Raw genomic sequence first — 16,475 nt, 5'->3', positions numbered from 1 at the left:
AGAAAATTGTGAAAAAGAGAATTAACAGTTTGGTATAAGAGGCACAAAAAAAATACTGAAGAAAATAACATCTTAAAAAACAGAATTGGCCTAATGGTAACAGAGGCAAAAAAAAAAAAAATTCACATAAAAGCAGAATTAGAATGAGTGATAGTCTCCCTGGGGCTTCTTTCCTAGACTGGCCCTGGTGATTTTCTGCTGTACTTTCTTATAGATGTCAGTAGGTTAAATCTCTGCCTTATCTTATTGGACTTATTGAAGCAATTTTCATAGCCTGATGGGAAAATTTCTGTTGCTTATAGTGATCTTGATATTACTGTGCTCCTCTTTCTTTGGAGGCCCATATAGCCCCCATTGAAGGAGTCTGGGGTTAAAAATCACTTTCTTGAGTTCCAGAGTTCCATGGCTCTCCCTAGAAGAGTTCTGTACCAGGGATTTCAAACTTTTTCCATGTCCTGAACCCAAGAAATCTGGCGAACCCTCTGGACTCTCAGAATAATGTTTTTTAAATGTATAAAATACAATATAATGGGTTACAAAGGAAGTCAATGATATTGAAGTACAATTATCAAAATAATTTTTTTAAAAACAAGCTCACTGATACCAGGCTAAGAATTTACTTTAGACTAAGTTGTTTCTTCCTCCTCAAAACTTCATGCCCAACATGTACCTTCCACAAAATTCCTGTTTCTAGAACGCCCAGGAGTTTTTGTTAGAGTTGAGATAATAGTTATACCTGGAAGCTAATAGATAATACTTTTCCTTAGCCCATCTCCTTGCCTAGTCTGTCTCCCTATATATCTTTCATGACCTTCCATAATGTCCGTGACAGATGATACCCACTCTCTGTTTGAGAGACATTTCTAGTGATGGACAGTTCGTTACTTTGTTTCTATCTTATTCCCATCACAAATAGTGCTTGCTCTTACTTTTAGTCAGATACTACTTATCATTTTAAGAAAAGCTCCATTTACTCCTATGCTTTCTAGCACTGTTGTTTTAAACAGTAATGGGTATTATATTTTGTCAAAAACATTTTCTGTATCTATTGATGATTTTTGTTGTTGTTTCTGTAATTATTATGGTCAATTATGTTTATGTTTTTCCTAATATTGAACCAGCCCTGCATTCTTTGTACAAATCCAGCTTGGTCACAGTGTGTGATCTTTGTGGCATGCCATTGTAATGTCCTTGCTAAAATTTTATTTAAATTTTTACATCAGCATTCATTAGAGAAACTGGCTTATGATTTTTTTTCTCTTTGACTCTCCCTAGTTTAGGTATCAAGACCCTATTTGTGTCATGGAAGGAATTTGGTAGGATTCCCTCTTTTTACTTATTTTTTCAAACAGTTTATGTACTGAAATTGATTTAAAAAAAAGTTTGGTAGAACTATTTGTAAATCCATGTAGAGGGTTTTTCTTGGGGAGTTCATCTATAGCCTATTAAATTATTTTTCTTATTCTATTTTCTGTTTGTTAATGCAGGCAATTTATATTTTTGTAAATATTCTTCCATTCATTTAAATTGTAAGTTTTATTGGCAAATAGTTGGGTGAAATAGCTCCTAACAATTGCTTTTACTTCTTCACTGGTTGTGAATTCACCTTTTTCATTCTTGACACTAAAAAGTTGGTTTTCTTTTTAAAAATCAAATTAGCTAGTGGGTTGTTATTTTTTAAAAATAGCTCCTAGTTTTATTAACTCAACTTTTTTTGCTTTCTTTTTGCTATTCTCTGATTTTCAGGATTTTTATTTTTATGTTTAATTATCTAGGAGTGAGGGCAGTGGATTTTTTTTTTGCTTATTTTTCTAGTTTTTTAGTTGGATTCTTAATTCATTGATCTGCTTTCTCTCACTGATATAAATGTTTAGAGACACACATTTTCTCCTAGGTACTTCTTTGGTTGCATTCTACAAATTTTGATGTTTTTCATTTTATTTCTATAATTTATTCTTTGACCCACTCATTCTTTAAGATTAAATTATTTAGTTTTCAATTAATTTTAAATCTGTACTTCAAAGACCCCTTATTAAATGAAATGTTTATTGTATTGTGGTTGGGAGAAGATGTATTAATATTTCTGCTTTTCTCCATTTGTTTGTGAAGTTTTTATGCCATTATACATGGTCACTTTTTTGTGGAGGTATAATGCACAGCTGAGAAATAGGTATACACCTCTTTATTCCCATACAAGATATATCAAACTTTTCTAAAATTCTATTCCTTTAATTTTGTTAGATTTATCTAGGTCTGAAGGAGGTAAATTCAGGTCTCTCACTATCATAGCTTTACTGTCTGTTTCTTCCTATAACTCATTTAATTTTTCCTTTAAGAATTTAGATGCCATTTCATTTGGCATATGTGTTCTTTGTTGTTCAGTTGTTTCAATCGTGTCTCACTCTCAGTGATTCCATCTTGGGTTTTTTTTTGGTAAAGATGCTGGAGTGGTTTGCCATTTCCTTCTCCAGCTCATTTTACACATGACGGATTAAGGCAAAATGGGTTGATTCACTTGTCCCAGGCTCATATAGCTAGTAAGTGTCTGAGGCCAGATTTGAATTTATGATGAGTCTTCTTGATTCCAAGCACAGTGCTCTATCCACTGCACCTTCTGTTTGCCTACATATGCGTTTATGTTGATATTAATTCATTGTCTATGGCACCTCTTTAAAAAAATGTAGTTTCCCCACTTATTTCTCTTAACTAGGTCTATTTTTGCTTTTGTTTTGTCTGAGATCATGATTGCTACATCTGTCTTCTTTACTTATTTCTAAAATAAGATTTCATTGATATTTTGTGCTTCTCACACCACCATAGTATCCTTTGTATGTCTATCCCTCCCAGAATGCCATCTCATATGACAAATAGTGTTTTTTGGAGGAGGAGAAAGAGAAAAGTATGCACACTGATTGACATATTGAAAAAGTCTGAAAGCATGTACAATGTCGAACACCTGTGTACTTCTCACCTCCATAAAGGGTTAGATTTGGATGTAGTTTTGCCTTTATCCAGATGATTGATAGAAAGGTTTTAATAAGCACAGTGCCAGATTTCTGAGACATCTCCCTGGACACTTCCAAGATGACAGCTAACCATTAACGACTTCTTCTGGAAACTGGCCCTTTATCAGTTCTGAATCCATTTATTTGAACAGTCATTTTAGCTAGTCTCCAACTTTTCCACAAGAATAACAAACCTTGTACATAGAAGTGGGTCCTCTGTATTGAACTGAATTCCCTCTCTTCCCCTCCCCTCTTTCAGTTTAAAGTTCTTTTGATCAATTGTATGACATTTCAGGAAAATTCATTCTAACCCGTTCATGACAGGTTTACTTCACTCCCTGACAAGAAGCTTGCCATACTTGTATACTTTAACCTAGAATCCAGAAAGGCAAATATCATTTTAAAATGCCACTTTCATAATCAACTATTCACTTTCCAAATCTGGTTCTTTTGAGTTCCTTATTTTCAATAGTAGTGACGAAAATAATTACTAATCATTAGTAGTATTTCCTATGTTCTTTATATCACTAACTCCTTTATGTATAAATGCAGTTTTCTGCATTTTTCAGTTGATCCTTTTTCTTCTTCTTGACCCTTTGTCTTCTAATTTTTTTGTCTATTTAATTATAGTGAATGTTAACCATGGGATAATTTTAATTCATTTACTCAAAAACCATTTATTTCAGGATCTGCTGGCAGGACATGTGGAAGGAAACAAAGATAAGCCCCTTCTGGTTGAAACAGTCCTTACCTTAATTTTATGCAGAGGGAAAAACACCCTTGTCACTTGTTTCAATCCTTTCATACACTTCTTAATACATCGGTGATTCCAGCACAGGCTGTTTGTCACATTCCTATTATTTGATGAGGAAGCTCTTAGATCAGGGCCTAGGTTATCACTTCTCAAAACGGACAAAAGCAAAATTTCCTTTCCATTGATAGGAACATTGATTTAGAACCAACAGGGATATTCAAAGTCATTTAATTCAAACTGTATTTTACAGGTGAGAAGTGAAGCGGTCACACAAGTCAGGTGACAGAGCTAGATGTTGAACTTACTGCTTAGGACAACTGGAATTTTATCTGTTTCTACAGGACTTGAATTAACCATACAATAGAAATGTGTGGGAGAAGTAAACTGGTTATTTTCCATTCTTTGTAAGACCTAATATATAATAAAACTGTACCATTTTCCTTTGTGATGAAATATGATATTCTGCTTCTCATTAAATTTATACAAAGAACACGCTTTAGACAAGTCTTACATAATAATCCCTTAAGCACCCTGCTTTCTTCAAACACATCTTCTGAAGTTGTTGTAAAAGCATGATAGCGATGACTCATACAATTTTCTGATGGATGATATTTAAATTTGACTGCTGTTGTAAGGCACCCTGAAACTACTAGGAAAAGATCATAGAATTTAGAGTTGTGAATGGACAAAACAAAGCATTATTGAGTACCTACTATGTGCTAGACACTGTCTTAAGTGTTGGTGATAAAAATGCAAGAGAGCAAGACAGGCTCTGCCCTCAAAAAGGCTTACACTCCAACTGGAGAAGGTACTGTATAAAGGAGAGCTGGAGCTGAAAATGGGGCTTATTTGGCAGGGAGGACAACTAGGAGGTAGCATGGTGGCCTTGTTTGGGGGAGACATGGTGAGAACTCAATTATTTGAGCCTAGGGACACAGGGGGGGCAGTATCCAAATGCCACTGGGAGGTTCAGAATGCAAGCAGCATAGTTTGGAAATAGCTTAACTAAATACTGAATTTGGAATCATAAGACCTTGGTTCAAAACCTGGCTGTCACTTATTATCCATTACCCTCATCTCTCTGGGCCTCAACTTCCTCATCTATAAAATGAGAGGGTTGGATTAGGAGGACCTTAAGGTGCTTTCCAAATTTAAGTGTGATTCTGTTATTTGGAGCTTAATTAAAAGGGCCTTACAGTATATCATTCTGACCAGTCACCTCATTTTTCAGATAAGGAAATTAAGGCCCATAAGGGCTGGCATATTCAGTCAGTCACACAGGTTTAGGTAAAAGAGGTATAACTGAAATTGGGTCCTCTGACTCCAAAATAAAGCTTTCCACTACCATGTTGCCTAGGCCTATATTCAAGGTGCTATGATTTTGTTGGGGTGGGTTATCTTCTCCATCATTAGGGCAATCTTTCTAAACTAAGTCAGGTGGTCTAATGGCTTTGGCAGCTGAAAAAAAATTCACTAGTTCTTGGTCCATCCTCTAGTTATAAGCTTTTACTAACTTGGATAAAGTGGGACTCTGTCAAACAGTCAGGAAAGCCTAAAATATACTTAAAAATGAAATTAGTATAGTGATGCTGAGATGGGGCTTTTCTGACTAGAATAACCACTTATTTTCTTCTTCTGAAGGTCTGTTTTTATTTTTAGACTAATCAATATACTTTTAAAAAATTTATTAAGGAACAACACAATCTCATGACAACATAATTTCATGTTACCTTTTAGAGTTTTGATTAATATGGTCTCAATTATTTTTTCACAAATGTAGTGATCCATTTTTACCACATTGACATCCACTTAAATTTAATCTATTACTTGGTTGCTAGTAAACTAGAAGAATGAGATTGATGGTCTGAAGCTGACGTGTACATATTAACATTGCTTATACCGGCAAGACTGTAATTGTACAGGCAGCTCTCTAATTACTCCAATGATGGGAGAATACTTGGCTGAAGCAAACAAAACTTACTGCTGGGCCCATATGCTTATTTATAGCAAAATTCCTCTAGCAGTTAAAGAACTTGTTGGTTGCTGCTAGAATTCAATAAATATAGATATTTTTGAAAGGATTTTAAAAAGGTTCTTCATTAAGAGGTAACCATTCCTTTCAGCATTCATTCTTCTAATCATACATTTTAAATGAATTCTGAAAATAAGAAAAAATCAAAGAGTATAAAATAAAGTAGCTATGTTCCACATAGCATATCACAAGCGTTGCCCTTCACATTAATTTCCCATGGTTTTACTGAGGGAGTACAGGGGAAAGGGTCATTTCAATATATGTAGTTACATAATATTACATCTGCAAGGAATGTTCAAACTTCATCTACAATTTAACATCATTTTATAGATGAGGAAAGAAGATAAGTTGCCCCCAGTCATGCAACCTGGCCTAGATCCCAAGTCTCCCAACTCCCAAGTTAAGTGCTCTTTGTACTTCATCAGTTATGCTAAGATGACAAAGTTGTCCCATTATATATCTACATATGGGTCCTTGAAGCAACTGGCTTGATCATTATGGGCTTGTTGAATCCATAAAAACTCAAGTTCCCAATTAATTATGGGGTTGCTCTGATGAAAAATTTTGACAATGAATGGCCAACTATCTGGTGATTAATCCCTTTGTACTTTGGCTTGGATCTTGGATAAGAATCATAATATACATAATCTCACTAGGGCAATATTCAAATCTTGGTGAAATATGGTAGACTTTGTTCTGTGGCAAAGCCTTTAATGGACCTAGATATTCATACTACTGTTAACTGTATGAAACAATTTGTTCCAGCTAGAAAATACTAAATTGGTCAATTTACTGGAAATAAACTTTGGCAGGCTAAAGAGAATCTACAATTTAAATGTTTGCAATTATATCTTTGGCTTTTATGTTTATCTACTCTTTAGAAACTTTTCATTACCACAGAGCAATAATTATACAAAACTACTTTGTACTTACTCTCGAATCACTTCAAACAGTCCTAGCTTCAAGAGCATAAAAAATTTAGTTACCCAAATTACAGCAAGTAGAATATGCAAACTAGATACTAAATTATGATATAATTGATATCATATGATATGATATAACTCTTTAATCCAGAAAGGTTAAAAGAATGAGTGTATGATTAACTGAATATTCATATTAGGATCTCTAATTTGCGACAAATTCGAAAACAAAATTGACAAAATATATATAATTGGATCTTTCTGCACTAGTGGAGTGTACTCACACCAGTGAGATCATGGATCCATCAACTAGCTTACAAAACAAATTGTGGTTGAGACTTTTTCAGATTATGAATAGGAGTTTATTATATTTACTGAAGTTTTCATTTGAAGTCCCATACATTGAATTTCAAAAAAATATATACAGCACTAGAAAATTTGGTATGGTAGAAACCTGGTGACTCAACATGAGGGATTTTTTGTTGCTCTAATTAGTTCAGAAAATGTTCGAACAATTTAGTATGTTGTTGTGGGCATGCTTTGAAAACAAAGAAAAAAATTATCTTCAAGTGCTGTTCCTTTTATTTCACTCCTAGCCAATTAATTTTCCTCTGGCCAGAATAAAATGACCAATATTTCAGAGTTGAAATGATGACTTCATTTATTTAAATACAAAAGTCAAGTGATACTCCCTCATGGATTTTTTTTTCAAAATACCATTACCTTGATTAATTCAAAGTTATGGAGATGAGCCAAGTAGTACAAATACCAAAAGATCATTGTTTTGATTTGCATCATAGAATTTGGGGGTGGGAATGATATTCACCTTCCTAAATATTTATTTCCTTAGAGCTATTCAAATTAATGTACACAACCTGGACACACAGTAACAATGGGGGATGGAGAGCAGAAGCTCAAAAGCATATTGAAATGGTAAGGGAAAAGCTAGATTAGGATTCAAGTGAACATATGAGAAGTGACTACATACTGATAAACATTTCATTTGTCAAACATGTTAAAAATAGCTAAATTTTAGAGTACTTAAGTACCATAGCCTATCTTCTTTTGATTAAAAATTTCACACGGTGATCTTTAAGTATTATTGAATTATTAAAAAAAAAATGCACAAATGCAACAACTTCTTTTCTAGAGTAGTTTTTCTTTCAAATAAGTATGGTACTATCTGCCATATATAGAGCTTTTAAAAAGTACACATCTATGAAGCCACACATGCAGCAAACTGATTGTCAGCCATCACATTTTGTATTTTGACAAAACTGTGGCTAGTTAATCCTCACGTGGTAACCATAATTATTTGAGCTGGTCAAAGATACAAGATTTCAAATGATTATTCACACATAAGAACATTAAAATAAAAAAATAGGTCATAAAGGAATCAAGTAGTGGGATCTACATAATAAGACGTATGGCCTTGATATTCCATTTACAACTGCAGATTAACCTGAATTAAGTGCAAAATTTCCAGAAATGAACTGAGACTCATTTTGAATTTCTCTGCATCCTTAAGAGGTGGAGGAAGGGTAAAACAAAAGTTTAGTTATAGAATATTAGAGCTGGAAAAGAGCAGTTAAGCTGAAAGGAATTGAATCAAACCTTCTTATTAAGGAAACTGAGGCAGACAGGTGAAGAAGTATCCATGGTCATTCAGCTAATTTGTGGACGAGTCTAGACTAGAACTTGGGTCTCGATTTCTTATCCAGTGTTTTTTTCCCCCATTATACTGTTCTGCCTCTCAAAATATTTGGGGCAGCCTCAAATCTAAAAGTCAAATAATGAAATCAAAACAAAATGAGGCCTAATTGATTAAAAAAAATGTTCAGAAATCTCCAATATTAATAACTAGTTTTAAAAAACGTGCTAGGAATGCTGAGCTAGAAATATGTTAAGTGAATGCCAATTCTTGAGTTTTAATGTAGTTTGACCTAAATAGTATATAGAGTAAACAGAACTACTAAAATGTCAGTTCTAATATAGAATGAATTTAACTCATTAAATGAATTTAAGTTTTTATTTGCGTATTTCACTGTAGTGCTGTGACAACAAAATGACACCTGTGTACCAGCGCATACATCAACAATTCGATGTCACTTTCATTACACCACTGCTAAAATATTTAGCTTTTTGAAGGTGACATAAGCATATAAGATGGCCATATCAAATAATTTTCTGGGTTTTTCTTTGATAAAAATCTTCATTCTTTTTTTTTGTCCAATAAATATCAACCTTACTTTAACAACCTGCAAATTATTGGGGCATGAGGGAGAAAAATCACTGAATTGTGTTATAGTGAAACAGCTGCTAGAATAACCTCACAGGTACCAATAAGAGAAAATTTCATCATAATTAAGGGCTAATTATTGGTGTTAGTCCACACTGATAAGAGTTCTTTTGAAAGTATCTGTTAGCCCACTTAAATGTGAAAATGCCCTTTCAACATGCACAGAAGAAAATATTCAGAAAGTTATTTTTTGGCCTTGCTATGTCAAAAGTCAATTGTATAAAGATCTACGCAATAAACCTAAAATGATAGTTTTTAAAGTCCGTCTATTAAAAACAAAAATGTCATGCACTTTTATTATCAATTATGCAGATGCTTTAAAACTGTTGCAAGACCATACGGTATATATTAGCTTTTATACTGCTAATGCACAACTAACAGCAAACTTGATTAGAATAACAGAAATCTGTCTTAATTACACCTTTATATCACACTAAAGAGACAAATGCCAGAAGATCTGCAGAAATATTCATTTCTGAGCACTCAAATGGCAGGGTAACTTTTTTTGTGTTGTAATCCTTCACATATAGAACAACAACAAAAGAAACAAAAAATTCTGCAGTCTCACTTTACAAAAAAAAGTTCTGCTGTAAAATATTAAGGGGAGAGGGGAGCTGTATATTACCTACAACACAAAGTAACTTACAACTAGTGTCAAAGAGCAAACAAAACCTCTAAATAAAAATATCAAAATACATGTAGCAACAGAAGCACAAATGCTGCATTAAATACAGTTAAGATTTAAGAAGACAATGCATTAGTTAATAAAAGACAGAGATATGGGGAGGAATCGCTAACAAGTAGCTAGTAAAGTATGAGTAAAATAATGGCAAAAATCTGAACTAAACATATTTTGCCAGCCCTCCCCCTCAATTTGAGTACAAATATTTTTGGTGTCTTTCCATTCATAAAATACCTAACACTGTACATTCGTTAAAAGTTTTTAAATTCACAGAAACACCTGGTTCTTTCCGCAAAATTAACCCTCTAACTTTTTATAAGCATTTCAAAGTAGACATTATTATGAATGAAAAACAGCCAACAACTGGGCACACCTTTTTGTTATTTTTTAACACTGAAGATTTACAAAAACTTTTTAAAAGTTATCATAATCTTTTTTGTCTTTTTTTCCTTCAGCTTCAAATCCATCAACTCCATCACTGTCCCTTCTTCGTTTTCTATTGTTGTGGATGTTGAAGCGCTGGTTCATTTGAGGCAAAGGATCCATACCTAGAACTTTGTGTATCTGACGGAATGCAAGGAGTCTCAGAGCAAACTGTTAAGAGAAAGAGCCATTGTGGAGTACAATTTTACTAATCCAGAAAAAACTCAAACATTATTACTAAAAATCCCAAGCCCCAAAGAACTTTTCTGTAACAAACAAGATTCACTTCCTCCAAAAACCTCCAAGTTTCAAAGGCTGGCATATCTATATATTTAAGAGAAAATATTATCCAAATAATTTATTCAATCATTTTTGAGTAAACCATATTCTTCACTTATGGGGACGGACCTAATCCAAATATTAACTTTACATATATGAATACCAAATTTCGGATTTTCATAAAAAAACACCCCCCAACCTCTGCCTCCATGGTTTCATTAACAGCTCATTCACACAGACCAGCGCTCTGTCGCTGTTTGCTGAGCTGTCAGATTCAGCCTACACATCTGTTCCAAAAGATTTTGCTGAATCTTAGTACTAGAGGGAGGCTATGAAAACATAATCTCATTTATTTCCATGATGTAAAACAACTAAAAACATACTTGGAGACTCAACAGCCTTCCATTTCAATATTTGATAGCCTTCACCCTGAAAAAATCTGTTTATCTAAAGATCTTTTTCTTGCCATAGTTTAAAATATTTTTGCTTGTTTTATCTTCAAAGGAGATGGAACAGTTATCACCTGCATAAGAATCTGCTGTTATACCTTTGCTTAGCATCTTTTTACCAGGCTAGATAAAATAATTTCCTTTAATATTACTTCACAAGCATGATTTTATTAATTTTTGTGACACTCTCTTCTTGCAACTCCTCATTTAAATGAGGAACCTAAAACTTGAACAAAAATTCTAACCAAAACTGAATGCAGCTTCATCTCCTCTTCCTCCATACTATACCAGTGGTATCACACTCAAATAGAAGGGGGAAGGTAGAGGGGAGAGTGAGAAGGATAAATCACATATAAGTATCCCTGCAGATAGTGATATTTCTGCTTCATATTAACATAGGAAACCACATGTTAATATTATCTATGTTTTATTATATTTCAATTTATTTTAAAAAATATTTCCCAATAAGATTTTAATATGGTTTGGGGTACATGTATGACACCTTTATACTACACTCTTATTTAAGTACAGTAGTCCAGCTAAATCACATTAGAAAGTTAGATCTAGTATTTAAATTTGAAATACTGAATAGGCTTATTAATATGTAAATTTATACCTATGCCAGATGAGCCAAAAGCCTGTCTAATTTTGAGGATAACATCCATTGTACAGGTGCTACATGAAGCTGCCTATTAGGTACAGAGGGTATAAGCCTTATCCTTCTGTGTGCGTAAGAAACAGTTTGATGTCTTATGGATACTGTAATGGGAAAAGTTCATTGTAAATGGAGTCTGTAATGAGTAAAATAGAAAGCTTAAGCTCTTTATTATTACATATTTCCTAAAGTTAGGCAACCTAAGATTACACAGCTAGGATCACACAGAACCAGGAAGGAGCTTAAGAGATCATTTAGTACCACTCTTTCATCTTACTAATGGCATTTCATAGATCCATCCTTTTGCATTCAGTGGATCTAGATCTCTAATTTATGAAACAAGTACTAAAAATTTCTCATCAAGGATTAAGGAGCTATTTTTGCAGCAAGCCAAACTTGAGGCATATCAGTGTAATAAAACATAATTTGCATGACCGTTATTTATAAATACCTAAAATCTATACAATATTCAAACCTTTGCCCTAAGGCATTCAAATAGCTTGTTTGATGGGAATTATGATGCCTGTGTTGGGTTTCTAAAAGATATCAATATGATTAAACCTATTCCTCTCTTTCTTCTCTCCATCAGTATTAGGAATTTAGCTCTTTGGCATCTTTCAATGGACATATTTCAAGCTTTCCTAATTTGAAAAGACTTGACACATCAAATGAAGCAGATTATTTTCTCTTTTGTTATGTTTAGTTTTGTTTTTTTCTCATGGTTTCTCCCATTCGTTTTAATTCTTCTATGCAACATGACTAATGTGAAAATGTTTATTAAGAATATATGTGCAGAACTCATATAAGATTGCATGGTGTCTTGGCGAGGGGGGGAAGGAAAGAGGAAGGCAGAAATTTAAAACATATGGAAGTGATTGTTGAAAACTGAAAACAAATGTTTTTAAAAAAAGATTTGACATCAAACCCTTAATATATTAGTCAACTCCTGACTGAATGAATATGTGGATGACTCATGACAAATTTTTAATGTTGATGAGCTTTTTCCTTTCCACTTATCACACTCTGGTGGTTATCTTCTGTCAAGAGCAACTGTTATGTTTAGAGAAAGATAACCAGGTTAGTTTACACTAAATATAATAAAGAAGGTAAAACTTGTATGGGGATCAATGCTATATATCCCTTTTCCCTTCCATTAGTGTGGATAGTAGAGAACTGATTGCATAACCATTATATTAATGAACATAAATCCCACATTAGAAACAAGATAAATGTTCACTCTACTGAAATTAACTTAGAATGTTGAAATTCACTATAAAGTGATTTCACATAAGTCCTTTTGAAGACAGATCTATATTATATTCCAGTCAAGAGTAACATCCACATGGATCAGTAATATCTAAAATGATCTCACCTACGACAGTGCAATATGTGTGTTTGTCCTTCGTTGCTGAAGAAGACAGTGCCATCAGAGAAATGATGACATGACTTGCACTTGACTTTGTTTTGAGTGAGGGAGGGCTGTGCAGCCAGCCTCACTTCTCCTCCAGAGCCATCTGAATCCAGTGACCAGATATTCATTAGGATGACTGGAGATGATCCAAGATGAGGCAATTGGGGTTGAGTGACTTGCCCAAGGTCACACAGCTAGTGAGTGTCAAGTGTCTGAGGTGACATTTGAACTCGGGTCCTCCTGACTCTTGCACTGGTGCTCTATCCACTGCACCACCTAGCTGCCCCACAGTGCAATGGCAGAAATTCCAAGAATAATCTAACAGTGCATTAGCATGGTATAGCAGGCAGTGTCAGCTGGATTTGGAAGTCAAAAAGATCTAGATTCAAATGCTAGCTCAGATATTTATCAGCTGTGTGACCCTGAGCAAGCCATTTTGCTTCTCTGGGGTTCAGTTTTCTTATCAGTAAACTAAGGGAGCTGGAATCAATGATCTCTATAAGATCTACTTGAGCTCTATAACCTATGATCCCAACAGGTTTAACCCTGATCCCTTATAGTTAGCTGGCTGAAAAACTTTCACTATAAGAGATATTAACATTACCTGGGCACTAGAAGTAATATCTTCCCGTTGCTGGTCAGTCATTGTAGCCAGTGTATCAAATGGGTCCTTTTCACAGGGATCTAGAAGTCCAGGACCACCTGTAGCACATCACCATTAAATAGAAAAATTTGAAAAAAATATTCATTATCCTTTAAAAATTATTCGGTCCTATGCTGCTATCAGATTAAAAAAAAAATCAACAATTACGTGTAACTTGCCTTTAAGAATAATTCCTGAAGAAATGCATTCAAAAACTCTTCTCAATGCATCCCCAGGACTCTGAGGTCCAGAAGCACTACTGATTGCTTTCTCTACTAGTAACTCCATAGCCTAAAAAAAATTTTTTAATGTTTTAGTAGTTAACATCAACAACAAAAGAACAACTGCATTCCTGTCTACTGGTTATAGTTATAGTCAGTAAAAAAATGAAAAGTCTATGGAAGACTTAGAACTAATCTAGTAAATAGAAAACGTAAACATCAACTTGCATCCTATAATAGCTTATTATGTTAAACTGATTTTGCAGTTTGTACTTACAAAAACAAACGAAATTTTAAAATAATTTTTGGTCACTATTTTTAAAAAATTAGCATTAGGAATGCAGAATGGAGCAGACTATTTTCTCTTGTGTTATATGTTTTGTTTTGGTTTTTCTCAAGGCTTCTCCCATTCGTTTTAATTCATCTATGCAACATAACTAATGGGAAAAGGTGTTTAATAAGAATGTATGTGTAGAACCCATATAAGATTGCATTCTGCCTCAGAGAGGTAGATGGGAAGGAGGGGGAGAAAATTTAAGACTGACGGATATGACTGCTGAAAAATGAAAACAAATAAATAAATTTAAAAAAAATTAGCATTCACAATCACCAAAAGCCACAGATGTTTTGATTCAACACTCAACAGAGGCTGTATGGAAAAACAGGAACAAAAAAAATCACACAAGGTGAGATATTATGGATGAACTGTGACCAAAGCTAGTGGAAGGAATAACCACACAAGAAGATCCATCCATATGAAAAGGTTAAGTAACTAAAGTACATTACATTTCTCAAATTTTAAATGCTCAAATTATTTCATTTTAATGACTTCTGAGGGACTCAAATACATTGATATTACAATATTCTGATCATTTTAAGTCAATTAAGATTGGAGTTTCTTCCCCACTGTTTATAAACATCAAAACTGTAATTTTCATCTGAGGCACTGCTAGATTTATAATCCCACTCTCCAGGTGGAGACCTGGAAACTTGGAAAACCTTGGAAATTATCTTTTATGCCTCAATTTTTCCCAAATAACTTTTCCAAAGAATAAGTGGCCAGTACTACCAAGTGAGGGCAGCTAGGTGGCTCAGTGGATAGAAAGTAGGTTCTGGAGTCAGGAAGACTCATGTTCCTGAGTTCAAATCTGGCCTATACACACTAGCTGGGTGATCCTGGGCAAGTCACTTATTCCCATTTGCCTCAGTTCCTCATCTGCAAAATAAACTGAAGAAAGAAATGGTAAAACCACTCCAGCACCTTTGCCAAGAAAACCTCAAATGGACTCACAAAGACTTAGACACAACTAAAACAACTAAACCACAACAAACTACTAAATGAATAATTGCCCATTACAGAAATTTGTGTATTTTACTTTCATTTAAAATGCTTCACTATAAATAATAAAGAAAGACAATATATATAGCCTCAAATATAAGGAAAACTGTAAATGATACTGGGTCTGAACAGCTCCGTAGTGACAAGTCACTTATGAGAATATGTGAAAATATATATAATCAACTCTGAAAGACTTAGTAACTGATCAACATGATAACCAACTACAGCTACAAAGGACTCGTGACGAAGCACACTATCCACCTCCAGACACAGAACTGAAGGACTCAGAATGAAATCATTTTCTTCTATTTCTTTTGTTCTCTGTAGTAACCTCGGTTGATGGAGAATTTTTTTTTGCATATCTATACATATTTGCAATGGAGTCTATTTTTCTTGCTTTCTCATTAGATAGGAGAATGAGTGGGAATTTAGAATTTAAAAAAACTGAAGTAAAAAGAATATGTACAAAACAAAAGTTAAATGAAACATATAATAGTAAAGCAATGGAAAACAATCCAAATACCCCCAAACTGGGGAATGTCTAGGTAGATTATGGTAATCTTAGTACAATATTATATTGCCATTTTAAGTGACAATAAGAATAAATATACAGAAATAGAGAGGAGCTTCAGCTCTGGATGGGTCCTTCCATATCTAACACTGTTCCTTCATTTTACAGATGAAGAAACTGATAGAAAGAGGTTGCCTTGCCCAGTGAGGAAGAACTGAAGCACAAATTTAACAATATAAACCCAGGTCCTTGAGCTCCAAATCTAATGATGTTTGTATTATTATTTCAGGAAGCATCATGCAGTGCAAAGTGTTCAATTCAGTAAGTCTCCTATACAAGTGCTAGGCACCAGAAACACAAAGACAAAAACGAAGCAATGCCTGCCCTCAGGGAGCTTACATAAAACTGTAAGAAGCACAATGGAAAGTATCTATTATAAATTACAATTAGAAAAAGTATGTTTGTACAGAAAACAGTAATAGGTTAAAGGCAGGGTTTTAAAATCATATGCTTATTTTTATTGTCAAGTTGATTAAAAATACTAGTTACAAATTATATATGTCAAACTAATCTAAGCCTAATTTTACATATTTTGAAATTTGTAAGCATTCTAGTCTTCAAAACTTTTCCAAAAAAGTGTTAAATTTGAGGTTATGATTGGAATCTGAGATTCTCTAGCTTTCAGATTACAGTTAGCTCTGAAATATTTACCTAGCAACTTCAACTGCCTGCAACATGGCCAAGAACTAAGGAAATTTAGTGCCCTACATGTTGAGCTCAATTTCTATCCCAAGCCCCATTTGGTACCTATTAACACTTATTTAGATCCAATTATATTTCTTTTATAAAGAC

At 33.9% G+C, this 16,475-nt stretch overlaps 1 protein-coding gene across 4 annotated transcripts in view; it reads right to left on the bottom strand.

The window, feature by feature from the left end:
- Nucleotides 1–8,726: 8,726 nt before the first annotated feature.
- ZFR (zinc finger RNA binding protein) overlaps nucleotides 8,727–16,475 on the bottom strand; it is a 71,726-nt gene continuing 63,977 nt past the window's right edge. For all 4 annotated transcript variants that reach the window (XR_011966397.1, XM_072605905.1, XM_072605904.1 and 1 more), the window contains 3 exons: nucleotides 13,732–13,843; nucleotides 13,514–13,611; nucleotides 8,727–10,286 (listed from right to left, as the gene is read on the bottom strand). Coding sequence is in view for 3 of the 4 variants with exons in the window: in XM_072605905.1 (XP_072462006.1) it covers nucleotides 10,107–10,286; nucleotides 13,514–13,611; nucleotides 13,732–13,843 (390 nt within the window). In the remaining variant the exon portion in view is untranslated. The remainder of the gene's footprint in view (nucleotides 10,287–13,513; nucleotides 13,612–13,731; nucleotides 13,844–16,475) is intronic.

This window comes from Notamacropus eugenii, chromosome 4 (genome assembly GCF_028372415.1).
Source record: "Notamacropus eugenii isolate mMacEug1 chromosome 4, mMacEug1.pri_v2, whole genome shotgun sequence".
NCBI classification, from domain to species: domain Eukaryota; kingdom Metazoa; phylum Chordata; class Mammalia; order Diprotodontia; family Macropodidae; genus Notamacropus; species Notamacropus eugenii.
Note: the sequence above shows the minus strand (reverse complement) of the source record. Positions and strands in the feature narration are given on the sequence as shown.